The sequence below is a fragment of the Galleria mellonella genome, unplaced genomic scaffold, assembly GCF_026898425.1.
Source record: "Galleria mellonella isolate WM207_F2 unplaced genomic scaffold, CSIRO_AGI_GalMel_v1 utg44, whole genome shotgun sequence".
Lineage (NCBI taxonomy): Eukaryota > Metazoa > Arthropoda > Insecta > Lepidoptera > Pyralidae > Galleria > Galleria mellonella.
In genome coordinates this window covers 4,566,261-4,580,066 of record NW_026442100.1, presented here as the reverse complement: position 1 = coordinate 4,580,066, position 13,806 = coordinate 4,566,261, and the positions used below count along the sequence as shown (strand labels likewise).

At 34.6% G+C, this 13,806-nt stretch overlaps 2 protein-coding genes across 2 annotated transcripts; one reads left to right on the top strand and one right to left on the bottom strand.

Moving 5' to 3' along the window:
• The first annotated feature begins 639 nt into the window (after positions 1-639).
• Positions 640-13,545, top strand: LOC113522198 (ras-related protein Rab-18A-like). Its single transcript, XM_052898499.1, has 5 exons — positions 640-850; positions 1,686-1,853; positions 3,780-3,921; positions 12,462-12,584; positions 12,951-13,545. Exons 1-5 carry the CDS (start codon positions 792-794, stop codon positions 13,068-13,070), a joined length of 612 nt encoding a protein of 203 aa, XP_052754459.1. The 5' UTR covers positions 640-791; the 3' UTR covers positions 13,071-13,545.
• LOC128201461 (uncharacterized) lies at positions 4,911-7,104 on the bottom strand. The gene has a single exon (XM_052898498.1). The coding sequence runs from the start codon at positions 6,544-6,546 to the stop codon at positions 4,942-4,944; it is 1,605 nt and encodes a 534-aa protein (XP_052754458.1). The 5' UTR covers positions 6,547-7,104; the 3' UTR covers positions 4,911-4,941.
• Positions 13,546-13,806: the final 261 nt, after the last annotated feature.

Below are 13,806 nucleotides of genomic sequence, written 5' to 3'. Positions count from 1 at the left end.
GTTTTCTAAAAAATGTTTGACAACAAAAATAATTATAATCAATTTATCTGATAAATTAGGATAAAAATCAAAACGGTTTTAGAAATTGTAATTAATTTTGAAACACAATTCTCCGACTCTATTTCAAGAAATTAACGTGAAATTATATATCATTCCAGTTACATCGTTTTATATAGACTTCTTTAAATCACTAATAAAACTGCAAAAAATTGCAGTATTCGGATTTATTTGTGTGTCATAGGCTGTGCTCGCAGTGAAGTGAAACTTCAGCAGACGGCCGATTAAGCCGTACAGAGTGAGTGAATAGAGCATTTATCGTACTGCATTAAAGTCTCTATTCGTTTACTTTTATCATAAAAATCATAATATATACATATTTCACTTTCAATAGCTAATAGTAACGAAATCGACATTAAGTCAATGCGAGTAAGAAATAACTTTATTATTTATATATATTATTATCCTGCGAATAATAATAAAAAATCACTAAATGACAATAAATTAAATGTAGCGATAATTTCTATATGTACTAGTAACACAGCTTTATTGGAGTTGGCAACATGGCCGCTAGTATGTTAAAACCCGACCATAGACAATCTGTCGATTGTCGACACATACACACATATAATAATACAGTAAAAAGTTCCTTTATCATAATTTCTGATAGTGAACGAATCGTTGCTTTCTGATTGAGCACGATAAATTAATTACAGTGAAATTTTTTGTTGTATAATAATTAAAATCAAATATATGTATATATATAATAATAATCGGCAAAGTAAAAGTTAAAAATGGACGGAGTCAGATTCAAAATCCTATTAATAGGAGACAGTGCCGTCGGCAAGACCAAGTAAGAATTTATTGGTTTTTATCTCTTTACCAGTTTCCTACACTTTTTTAAAACATAATACAGAATTTATGCGTTTTGTTTTCCTTATTTACGGACGTAATTCACAATTACCTTGAAATTGCAAATAGAATTATAATAAGACAATATGTAATTGTGAGTAGGTGTTAAGTATGCATAGAAAGAATAAACACCTGTCTGCTAGAGGAATGGGGGGGGGGGGGAGGGAGTTAGTTGTATCTCTAATAATTGTCAGTAGTATTATATTTATAAAGACAAACGATATTATTTAAGTTGTCTACAAATAACAACAATAATAGTGACAAAGAAACAAATTCACTTTGACATTTTAATAGTATGGATATATATGGACTAGCTGTATCCCCATGGCTTTGCTCAAGTGAAATAATATAATGGAATAGAATGTGTTAAATAACTTCTCTTTATGTCAACCTTTAATTGTTCACTGCTAAATATAGGACTTCCCTCATAAAGGGAAGAAGGGGAGTTTTGGCCTATACTTCCACAAAATTTAATTCAGAGTCATTCAGCTGTTTAAATGTGAAAGAATAACATACATTAATCTATATATATATATATTTGACTGTGCGGTCCCGGCATAGAATATACCAACCCCAAAATCAAAGAGGATGCCTATGTTCAGCAGTGGACAGTTAAAGGCTGATATGGAGATGAATCTATATATTTAAGTTTTATAAATTAAAATAAAAATAAAAATTAATATTATAATTTAAATTAAATTAAATTATAAATTAATTATAAATTAATATAAAATTAAAATAAAATATAATTTAATAAATTATATTGCAAATTTTAGCATTATCCTAGCATTCACAAAAGGCCGATACAATCCATTACAACCTGTCACAGTTGGAGTTGACTACAAAATCAAAGATATTGAAGTGAATGGAGTTAAAGTGAAGCTGTCAATATGGGACACAGCAGGCCAAGAGAAATTCAGCTCATTGATTCCTAGTTTCTACAGGTATAATATGCAATTTTAGTTTATGGTACTTCTTGCCCTATGGCCGGCTCTATAGCCGGAGTTCACCAACATTTCATAAGTGTATGGTGCACTACCATTTTCTGTTCCTTAATATGAGGAGGGACCTTCAGATTTGCCTTTACACTGTAGTATGGGATGAGGGAGACTTTGTACAAAAGTCGATTGCTTGGTTACCTCTGTCCCATTTGTGTTTCTACCATGAAGCGGTTGTGTTTGCATGGCTGTGTTTCGGTTTGAAGGGTGGGGTATGGCGTGAATTTACAGGGTACAGAGGAATAACACCTGAGTCCTCAGGAATGGCAACGCATGGGGGGTATCATGGGCGAAACAGTACACTCTGTTATGTCCATGGTACTGCTTATGTCTATAGGCGACGGTTACCACTTTCCATCAGGTGGGCCGTCAGCTTGTTTGCCATTCTAAGTTACATAAAAAAAAAAACAAAAAAGAATATAAAGTAACAAATAAATAACAAAGGAGAATACCATAATATAACATTATTTATATGCCAGGAAGGGATTGTTAGTAATGAAGAGGTTAGTTCCCATTGCTATCAATATACCCTATCAGGTCGACCTCCACACGATTCCCCCTGGAAACTATTGTGACTAATTTATCGTTGAATTCATCATGATGGGCTAACTGACCTTTATATTCTCACCTATCACCTCTCACTGGTACCCTGCCAGCGTATACTGTTAGCACAGGCAGGGTTTCCATTACATTTTCACCTTATAAAAAAAAAAAAATTATTATACAGTTAGCAATGTTTTAAATAATGATTGGGTCTGAATTGAATTTAAATATTAATATTTAATGATCATCATCATTTCAGCCATTATCCAGTCATTGCTGAACATAGGCCTCCCCCATAGTTTGCCATAAGGAACGGTCCTGAGCCACCTGCATTCACTGACTTCCTGCAGTGCATTTGTGGTCATCACTCCGATTAGTGGGTGGTCATCTTACTGTTGATATTTAATACTTGTATTTGGGGGGAAAGGGATTGTTAGTAATGGAAACTGAGAATCCCATTGCTAGCAATATACCCAACCAGGTCGACCTCCTCGCGGTTCCCCCTGGAAACTATCATGGTTAATTCCTGATGAATTCATCATGATGGGCTAACTGGCCTGTTTTCATTCTCATCTATCACCCTTCACTGGTGCTCCGCCAGTGTATCCCGTTAGCGCAGGCGGGGTTACCATACCATTTTCACCCATCAAAAAAAAACTTGTATTTATTTAATTTTTTTTAAATGTTTATTGTTTTTTTTTTATTTATTTATTATTGTTATTTGTATCTGAATTGACATAAGGTATTTATTATTGTAATTGTTATTATTAAATATCATAATTTAAGAGACATTATGCAGTAATAATATTTTGCACCTGTGATGGTAAACCATTTTCTACAACGTATCTATATTTTTCCTAATATGAAATGTGAATAGGATTCTATTTTCCGCGCTTAGCCTCTCATTTGGGCCGTTGTGCGTATGAGTCGTGGCTAGTACAGCCAACCTAGCTCCGCCCAGAAGCGCAGAAGCTTCCCGGGATCTTCACAGGCCTCACGGAGTGACCTCACCATTCCGAGGATTTCTGAACGTTGATGGGCCACAGCCTCACATTCCAGGATCACGTGAGAAGCCGTTTCTTCGGCGTCGAAACAGCATCGACATAGAGGGCTGTCTGTGGCTCCTATTGTGTATAGATGTTTGTTTAATGGACAATGGACCCGTTATTGTCCCTATCATTATTTTGAGGTTTTTTCTATCTAGATGTAATAAACGTTTTGATGGTCGTTGATTCAACGTAGGTACGGCCAATTTTGATTGTCTGCAATCAGTAATTTTTCTTAATATATATATATATATATATATAATTGGAAAAAAATATTTTCCAGAAATGCACACGGCGCCATATTCGTTTATGACACGACAGAACCACAAACACTAGCCAACTTAGAGAAGTGGCTTCAAGAACTTAAAGATAATACTACAAGAGAGAATGTAGTGTGCTTAGTTGCAGGAAATAAAATTGACAGGGTGAGTCCAGGTTTTCTTGTACCAGTGACTAGCTTTTAATTCGTCTTCTGTCTTCCTTCGTCTGTGTGTCATTTTTGTCTTTTAAATATTGTTTAAAAAAGTATTTGATACAAGTACAAAAACTATAAATTTGGCAGATAAATTATAACTGATGCATTATATTTAGAATACACAATTATTTTATATATCTTCGTTATACCTTGTTGTAAAGGTATATGTTATACAATAAATAATATATTATTATATTTATATATAATATTGATATCTTATATAAGGTCCATTTAGTAGTGTATTATAGATTTATTCCTGTTTCTCGAGTGTCACTGAAAATCAGCGCTGCAGCACCACGCTGCAGCTTACGCTGAGTGGTGACCATTTCAGCTGCTGTTACAGAATTATTATTTTAATGTATAAAATTCTCTTCAATGTTGTTATATTTTGTAGCTAAATAAATGATTTTATTTCTTTTTTTTTTATACAACTTAGAATGGTTAAAATTAAACTCAAACCTCTCATAATCTTATTTTAGGAATGGCATGGCAGGAATAGCAACGCATGGGGGGTATCATGGGCGAAAGAATATACTCTGTTATGTCCATAGTAGGAATGGCATGGCAGGAATAGCAACGCATGGGGGGTATCATGGGCGAAAGAATATACTCTGTTATGTCCATAGTAGGAATGGCATGGCAGGAATAGCAACGCATGGGGGGTATCATGGGCGAAAGAATATACTCTGTTATGTCTGTCTCGTCGTGGACACAATGAAATTTATTTTAGAATAAACTCTGGTTGATAAAAATGCGTTTTATTAGAGATAAATGTTAACAATAATGTTCTGAATGGTGTTACAACTATCCAAGTGAAAACAAGATGGCACCGTGCCAGAAATACAACAGTGGACGGTAGGACAATAATAAAAAAGGAAACGCCTGCTCGACCAGGCCGAGCACACAATTACGAAATTGTCATTAACATAAACTCCCCCGTTGAAGACTCGCTCTTCAACCGTCTCCATCGTTAATAGTCTTCATCAGCAAGAAGAGGGCAGAGGCGAACAAGAGGTCGCCGGTAACATCCTGTCTTTGTATTTACATCTGCGACACGAGAGATTCCATCAGGTCCTGGATATAATTTTGTTACTCGACCAGTACGCCAGCATAACGGAGGAAGAGTATCTTCACGCAGCAAGACCAAATCTCCAATCTTTACTTTGGCTGTATCAAGTTTCCATTTGGTCCGTACTTGTAATTCAGAGATGTATTCTTGTTGCCATCTTCGCCAAAAATGCTGTCTTATTTGCTCAAGACGTGCATGGCGACGCAAGCAACTTTCCTTATAGTCTTCTAGACAAGGGGATGGCAAAGCATTCAGCGGTTTTCCAATCAGAAAGTGCCCTGGGGAAAGGAATAGGAAGTCGTCTGGGGAAGAGGATAAGGGACACAATGGACGACTATTCAATATAGATTCCACTTGTGCAAAAAGAGTCGAAAGTTCCTCGAAGGTTAAATGAGAATTGCCCATTACACGACGTATAAGGTGTTTGGAAGATTTGATTCCTGCTTCCCAAATACCACCAAAATGAGGAGCGTAAGAAGGAGTAAAAATAAATTTAATGCCTTCCTGAACTGCAAACTCAGATAATGTTTCATTATTAGTCTTTAGAAAACCATTAAGTTCTTTAGCGGCTCCAACAAAATTACGACCGTTATCGGAAAATATTTCCGCTGGCTTGCCGCGACGACATATAAACCGACGTAAGGTCATAATAAAAGCATCCTTAGTGAGGTCGCTTACAGCCTCCAAATGAACGCATTTGTACCGGAGACATACAAATAAACATAAATAAGACTTAGATAATTTAGCTCCTCGTCCCTTTCGATTTAATGTAATAAAGGGTCCAGCCATGTCAATACCAACAGATGTAAAAGGAAAATCTGGCGTAATTCTTTGTGAGGGTAGATCACCCATTTTTGGCAATAACGTCTTTCCTAAAACTCGTCGGCAACGTACACATTTACGTACAGTTGCTCGTGCTAATAACCTACCCTTAATGGGCCAAACAGTTTGTCTGACTGTGGCTAGAAGCAGTTGTGGGCCAGCGTGCATGTTGCGAATGTGCTCTGCTCTAAATATCAATTTGCATAAATAATGAGACGAATCTAATAAAACTGGATGTCTTTTATTATATGGATAGGTTGAAGCGTCTATACGCCCACCCACTCGTATTAAGTTATCGTTATCAAGAAACGGTGACAATGATAATATTTTTGATTTCGTATTCAAAAATTTTTCATTTGATAACGCTTTAAGTTCAATGGGAAAACTTTCTTGTTGGGATATAGTGCATAAAAAGTTAAAAGATTTGTTCAACTCTTCAACAGTTAATGGGCCTGATATTTTGATATTGGGGTTTTTTATATTGTATATAAAGCGATTGACATAAGCGACCGATCTTTGCAGTCTATTAAGATTTGAAAACCGTTCCATTTCTATTATTGATTTGTTTACAATGACGGACGTAGCAACCACTTTAAGCTCAGGTAAATTATTAAAATTATCATGTTTTAAAACTGGCCATTCGTCTTCTTTCTTTTGCAGAAATTTGGGCCCTTTCCACCACATGTCTGTATGACACAGCTGATCGGCACTTACACCACGTGAAATTAAATCGGCAGGATTCTCTGCAGTGGGAACATAACGCCAGGAAGACGACTGCGTGTTTTCTTGGATTTCACCTATTCTATTAGCCACAAATGTTTTTAATTTAGATATATCTCCTTTTAACCATCCCAATACGATGCTGGAATCGCACCAATGGATTATGCGGTCAGGAACATACCTTATTGACTCTATTACTGCTTTGGATAGTCGAGCAGCAAGAAGTGCCGCACAAAGCTCCAAGCGAGGTATTGAAGTAGGTTTTAGTGGAGCTACTTTTGATTTTGAACAAAGTAACTTAACTAAAATTTCACCGTTGATATCTATAGTTTTCACGTATACACATGCACCGTAACCTACTTGGGACGCATCACTGAAAGAGTGAATTTCTATGAATTTTGGCGAAACACATGCAACGAATCTAGGAATTTGTAAATTGGACAGAACTGGTAATCCATTGGCAAAATCCTGCCAGGCTTGCTCAATGTTGTCAGGTACGGGTTCGTCCCAACCAACTTTAAGCTGCCATAGCTTTTGAAGCATAAGTTTTGGCTGCATTATACAAGGACTCAGCAGACCCAAAGGATCGAAAATCTTAAAAGCATTAGACATAATAAATCTTTTTGTTATGGTTTCGCTTGGAATTGGTATATTTATAGGAAAATGTAATGTATCGCTATTAGGATTCCACCCTAGACCAAGAGTACTTGAGGATTCACTAATAATCAGGTTACCCTGAGAAGCAATGTTGGAAGAATTTTGAATAATATTGGGTAAATTAGATTTGTATTTACGTAAATTAAAACATCCTTTATTCAATTCTGTAGCCACTGAATTTTGGATGTATTGTAATTCCATCTCGTCATTTGAACCCGTAATTAGATCGTCTACATAAAAGTCCCTTTGAATAATAGTTTTTATTAATTCATCAGTACACTCATCACCAACTTGCCACAAGCATCTCGTGCTTAAATAACTGGCACTTGCTGTACCGTAAGTGACAGTATTTAGTTGCATTGTTTTGATAGGTAAAGACTCGTCTTCTCTCCATAATATTAACTGCAGGTTTCTGTCATCCGGATTGACTTCAACCTGTCGATACATTTTTTCTACATCACCGGTAAGTAGATATTTATATTGTCGGGCACGAATTAAAATGGAGAAGAGAGAATCCTGTACATTTGGGCCAATCATCTGCAAATCGTTAACTGAGAAACCAGAGGACGAAGGTGCGGAACCATCAAAAACAACTCTTATTTTAGTCGATTCACTTTCTATTTTAAAAATCGCATGATGACATAAAAAGTATGATGGATTTGGCAATCTAATAGGAGATTCTGAAAGGTGACCCAAATTTTCATACTCGGTCATGAATTTAATATATTCCATTTTCAAAGAATGATTCCTTCGAAAACGCTTCTCAAGATTAGTGAAACGTTTTTTAGCAAGAGTATAAGAATCACCCAAGCAATTTGGTGAGTCTCGAAGTGGCAAACTTACGGAAAACCTACCTGTTTCAAGACGATGTGCATGTGTACGAAAGTGATTTTCGCAAGCTAATTCTATTGGATTTAAAATAGTTTTTTGAGGAAGCTCTTCTAGTTCCCAGAATTTAGTAAGAAGGGCGTCAACATTTGATTCTTTAGATAAAGGTGCATTGACAATTATATTATTACAATGAATATCATTATTTTTACATGTATTTATGGGACCGCCGATCAGCCAGCCAAATACAGAATTACGAAGTTTTGGTTTGTTTGGACCTAAGGAAGTCTGCTCAGATAGTATAATGTCCCAAAAGAGGTCAGCACCTATCAACATATCGATAGGACCTGGTTGGTCAAATGTTGGGTCCGCTAACATAATCTGTTTGGGTAAATTTAAATTTACACAAAATTGTGGTAAACTTCCTGTAAGTCTATCAAGAACGAAGCAATTTAATTTAAATTTACTTTTATTATTTAGGGATTGTATTTGTACCATAGAACTTTCAGTTATATTATTGGTAGCATTATGGCCAATACCAATAACATTCATGGAAATAGGAGTTGAATTTAGTGATAATTTTTCATGTAGTTTTTTTGTAATAAATGATGATTGACTGCCTGAATCCAATAAGGCACGCACTTTGGTTGCCTCCTTGGTTACTGGATTCAAAACTTCAATTAGAGCAGTCGATAAAAGAACTTGTCGATTAACTTCTTTAGAGAAATTAACCATTGAATTTTCTTCACGTATTTGCGCATTATTGACTTTTGTATTGTCAATTGAATGCAATAAAGTATTGTGAGGTTTTTTGCATTGCTTACAGGGACCCATGCGACATTCATTAACAGGGTGACCTTGCCGTAAACAATTAGGACATAATTTATATTTAGAAACTTCAATTAACTTATCTTTAATGGATTTAGACTTAAAAATTGGACAGTCATAAATTTTGTGATTCTGATTACAAATAATACATAGCCATACTTTATTTTGACTAGTAGTAGCAAATGACTTTGTATTGATTGCGTGTTTATTATTATTATGCTTATAAGTTGATGAATTACCTGATAATAAATTATTAGTGTCAGATCTATTGCGACGCATAGATTCGAGAACAAATGCTCGATCAATTAAAAATTTCTTGAATTGTTCTAAATTTGGTAATTCATCTATAATATTACGTTGCTCTTCCCACTTCAGAAGTGTACGATTATCAAGCTTAGATGTAATAATAAAAATAATAATGGTATCCCAATGGTTTGTTGGTTGACCTAAGCTAGAGAGAGCACGTAGATTTTTGGTTATGTGGTCAACTAAATAGCGCAAAGAATCTTCAGTTTCGCGAGTGGCTTGTTAAATAAAGATTTTAAATGGTGATTTATGAGTAGACGCTTGTTGTTATAACGATCATAAAGTAATTGCCATGCACTGTTATAGTTAGACGCTGACACTTCAATATTAGAAATAACACGAGCAGCATCACCTTCTAGATATGAAATTAAGTAGTGAAATTTTTGTATTGGTGGGATGTGCTCATTATTATGAATTAAGCTAGTATATGTGTCTCTGAACTCAAGCCAACGAAAAACCGATCCGTTGTACCTCTCAATATTGATTTGAGGTAATTTAACACGACACTCATTATGATCGAGACTGCATTGAGCTTCTTGAAAAAGAGATTCGCGTCGTGTCTTATCATGTTCTACACTTTTTATTTGATTTTGCTCGTCGACAACATTTTTTGCTGTAGCTAAACATGATATGAACTCATGCTCAATGCGTTCACGCTCATCAATTTCAGATTCTAAATGTTCATTATTTACCAATTCTATTTGAGTTTGCAATTCATCATATCTAGCTGAGAGGCTTTCAAATTTAGTGATTTTTAATGATAACTCGGTTATTTCAATATTCGTCAGTTTAGGCTGTCTTGTAATCTTATCTAAATAATTCTTAAATTTAGTAATTTGTCCTTTAATAGAACTGCGTTTAATACTTAGATCTTTATAATCAGTATTTTTGTACACACTTGTAGATGAAGCTCGTGGATCAGTCATTTTGTTTATTAAAAATTAGTTAAATAAATTTAGTTAATATTCTACGCAATTATATACCTGAGACAAAGGGTTAAATTAAGTTTTTACAATGTATATGTTTGTACAAAAATATATTTATATAAATTACATGTAGGTAGACTCCATGCAATTTACATAAAAACAGAAAATGCTATTGATTATTATTTTAGTTAATTTTCTATTATTAATATATGTGTAATATAATAAACCCAAAGCAGTGTGTAAAAAAATAATAATAAAATAACAAACTACGTAATATATTAACCTTATTACTATCCTAATGCTTCTGATAACTCCGTAAAGGACTTATCGTGAAGATAGGAAACTTACAAATGAATTACAAGAAGCCTTCACTGATTGCAAATTGAATTTGTTAAATGTTAGAAAAAAGTTATAAATATAATAAATGGGTAAGCTCACGCTCCTCGTCAGGCGATATCCAGGTGCAGGCAGATGGCTGTGATGATAACAGCAATAGCAATATAATCAGCTGTCGAACAGCAATAGATACAGGCAGCAACCTGAAAATAGTCGGCAACGGGTCTTAATTGGAGTAAAGTGATGACGTTCGTTTCGTTATCATAACTATAATGTTTTTAATGTGTATAATACAAGTATATACACTCGTTATTTTAAATAAATAAAAGTAAAATAAATGAAAAACTAATCTGTTTAAGGGTGGGTAGGAGTTGACATTAATATAATGCGTATGTACATTAACTTGAAAAAACCTTCCCTTTTTCTCATCAATATAACGATTGATTGAATTATGATAATTTATAATAGTTCAAAATAAATGAAAAACAATATACATACAATACGACTCAGATTCTAGTAAGAGGGAGTATATTTTTATTCTAATATTTTTATCGTAGGTAGATTTTTGCACAAGCAGAACAATACTGAAATTTAATATATATTATGTACTTTAGGTTTTATAAATATAAGAAATTATTAGTTAGGAATATTTAGGACACTTATCTGAATAAATATGTTGCGAGGTGATGCTTTTGATGCGTCACTGCTCAGCGATATATAGTAGTCTCTTACTATGAGTTTTTTGTACTTTTGCTTCTTGAATATCACGAGGTCTGCTACTGATTAACAATAGGGATAGCACGTACACGACAACTATATTGTTCTTGTTGATGACCAGGTGGATATAATCGTCGACTTGCTTCTTCCAATGATGAATTTCGGTAGATATATAATTCCAGACCGTATATTTTGATGCGGTCCTGTCACGGTCGCCAATTTATGTCTCGTCGTGGACACAATGAAATTTATTTTAGAATAAACTCTGGTTGATAAAAATGCGTTTTATTAGAGATAAATGTTAACAATAATGTTCTGAATGGTGTTACAACTATCCAAGTGAAAACAAGATGGCACCGTGCCAGAAATACAACAGTGGACGGTAGGACAATAATAAAAAAGGAAACGCCTGCTCGACCAGGCCGAGCACACAATTACGAAATTGTCATTAACAATGTCCATAGTAAGAATGGCATGGCAGGAATAGCAACGCATGGGGGGTATCATGGGCGAAAGAGTATACTCTGTTATGTCCATAGTGCTGCTCATATCTATAGGCGACGGTTACCACTTTCCATCAGGTGGACCCTCAGCTTGTTTGCCATTCTAAGTTGCATAAAAAAAATGTCCTTCATGGTCGTAGCTAGGGGGAGGGGGGGGGGGTTGGCATTGAGGAGCCATGCCCTACCTTAAAATAAAAGACCTTATAAAATTTAGATAGATTTGCATTTTTGAAGTCATTTAATTATGGCTTCTACAGTGGCTCTATAGTGACCATTGACCAGTGACATACAAACAGATGAGCTGTATGCTTGTTTGTCACCTTCGTAGTATAAAAAAAATATTGTATTTATATCTTAGTCTAATACTAATTATGACTGAAGTTTTCTTTTGTAGAAGAAAATTACATATGTCAAATAAATGAAAAAAAAAAAAATAAGTCCGTCCGTCCTTCCGTCTTCATCCTTTTTCTTAGAAACGCGTGGAGTTGTCACGTTGAAAACGCATACGCAGTCAAAAAAAAATATTTTGACATTCGCAAAGGTAATCAAAACCAAATATAGGATACTTTCCTTTGACATAGAATCATGAAATATCGCAAGAAGCAATGTCATGTAGCACAAGTGAAGGAAAAAATCCGAATACAGTAAATATAGTTATTTTACAAAAAAAAAAATTACTTGATGATTTTGTACGAAACCATCGTTGCGCGAGTCCGACTCGCACTTGACGGGCTTTTTTTTTTAGTAAAATCAATTAAGTTTCAACTACATTTTGCAGCCGAGAGCGGTACGCAGTGCGCAGGGGCAGGCATTCGCGCAAAAACACAAAATGTTATATTTCGAATGTAGCGCTAAGAATAATGATGGGATCAACTTAATCTTTGAAGAACTTGTACAGAAGGTATTGTATTATATTTATTTATATATAGTTTATTTACAATATTTAAAATAAGATATTTTTTGTGGAAGACAGAAGAAAAAAATTCTTGAAACATTTGTGACCAACAATATATACATATAGATATATGTCTATATAATCTAAGATATATATATATATATATATATATATATATATATATATATTGTTTTAATCTGTCAGATTGAAATTTAAAATATAATTAATATTAATAATCATACTTTTTCGTTTTTCATTATATATAAAGGTATAGGTACTTCGCTTGCTTAAATGTATCTATAATTTTTCAATATTGTCGATAAAACACCAGTATTATCTCTTTACTAACATCTTGAATACTCTGTGTCCTAGATCATCGAGACGTCAGCCTCATTGGAGACCAGCAAAAGTTCCAATTCTTGTAAAGCAATTGTCGTGCAACAAAAAAAATACCGACAATATCAAGAGGACAATGATTCTTGTCCCTGTTAATTATAAGATGATTTGTTTGTACCCTATGCATTCATAGACATAGTGGACAGTTATGCCAACCGTCTACTTTAAAAAGAATATTATAAAAGTATTGTAAGCAGAGTCGTGGATTGTGAATTGAAAGACCCCGATTGTCAAAACAAGTTTAATACGAGCAACAGAGTAATACACAGTTGTTAGAAATGGCGGGAGCGCGCTCTAGGTCTAGGTACATATGAAACATGCGAACGTATTGGCGGCCGGCGTAAGACTACTGTAGAGGGCGCCAGTACCTATTACTTATAACGGGCGGGTGGATGCCCGCGAGATGCCCGGATTGGTCGTTCTATTATGTTGGTAGTAGTGACGTTGGGTTGTACCATAAAAGCAAATTATATCATACAATAGTGTCAAAGTTTTATAAAAAAGAAATGTCTTAATATTATTTATATTAATAATAATATCTGTTATTAATAATATATGGAAACTAAACTAATTGTGGTTAACTTTTAACTGACCTAAGTCCTCAGGAATGGCAACACATGGGGGGGTATCATGGGCGAAACAGTATACTATATTATGTCCATGGTACTGCTCATGTCTATAGGCGATGGTTACCACTTACCATCAGATGAGCCGTCAGCTTGTTTGCCATTCTAAGTTGTATAAAAAAACTAATTACTGGGTACAGGGGCATATCACTTTAATCCTTAAGAATGGCAACACATGAAGGGTATCATGGACGACAGTTGTAGTA

Excerpts from the sequence above, each read along its gene's own strand:
- LOC113522198 (XM_052898499.1), top strand. The coding sequence starts at position 792 with ATGGACGGAGTCAGATTCAAAATCCTATTAATAGGAGACAGTGCCGTC. Across the intron at positions 3,922-12,461 it reads CAGGAAATAAAATTGACAGG|CCGAGAGCGGTACGCAGTGC; the intron begins GTGAGTCCAGGT and ends TACATTTTGCAG. Across the intron at positions 12,585-12,950 it reads TTGAAGAACTTGTACAGAAG|ATCATCGAGACGTCAGCCTC; the intron begins GTATTGTATTAT and ends TCTGTGTCCTAG.
- LOC128201461 (XM_052898498.1), bottom strand. The coding sequence starts at position 6,546 with ATGTGGTGGAAAGGGCCCAAATTTCTGCAAAAGAAAGAAGACGAATGG.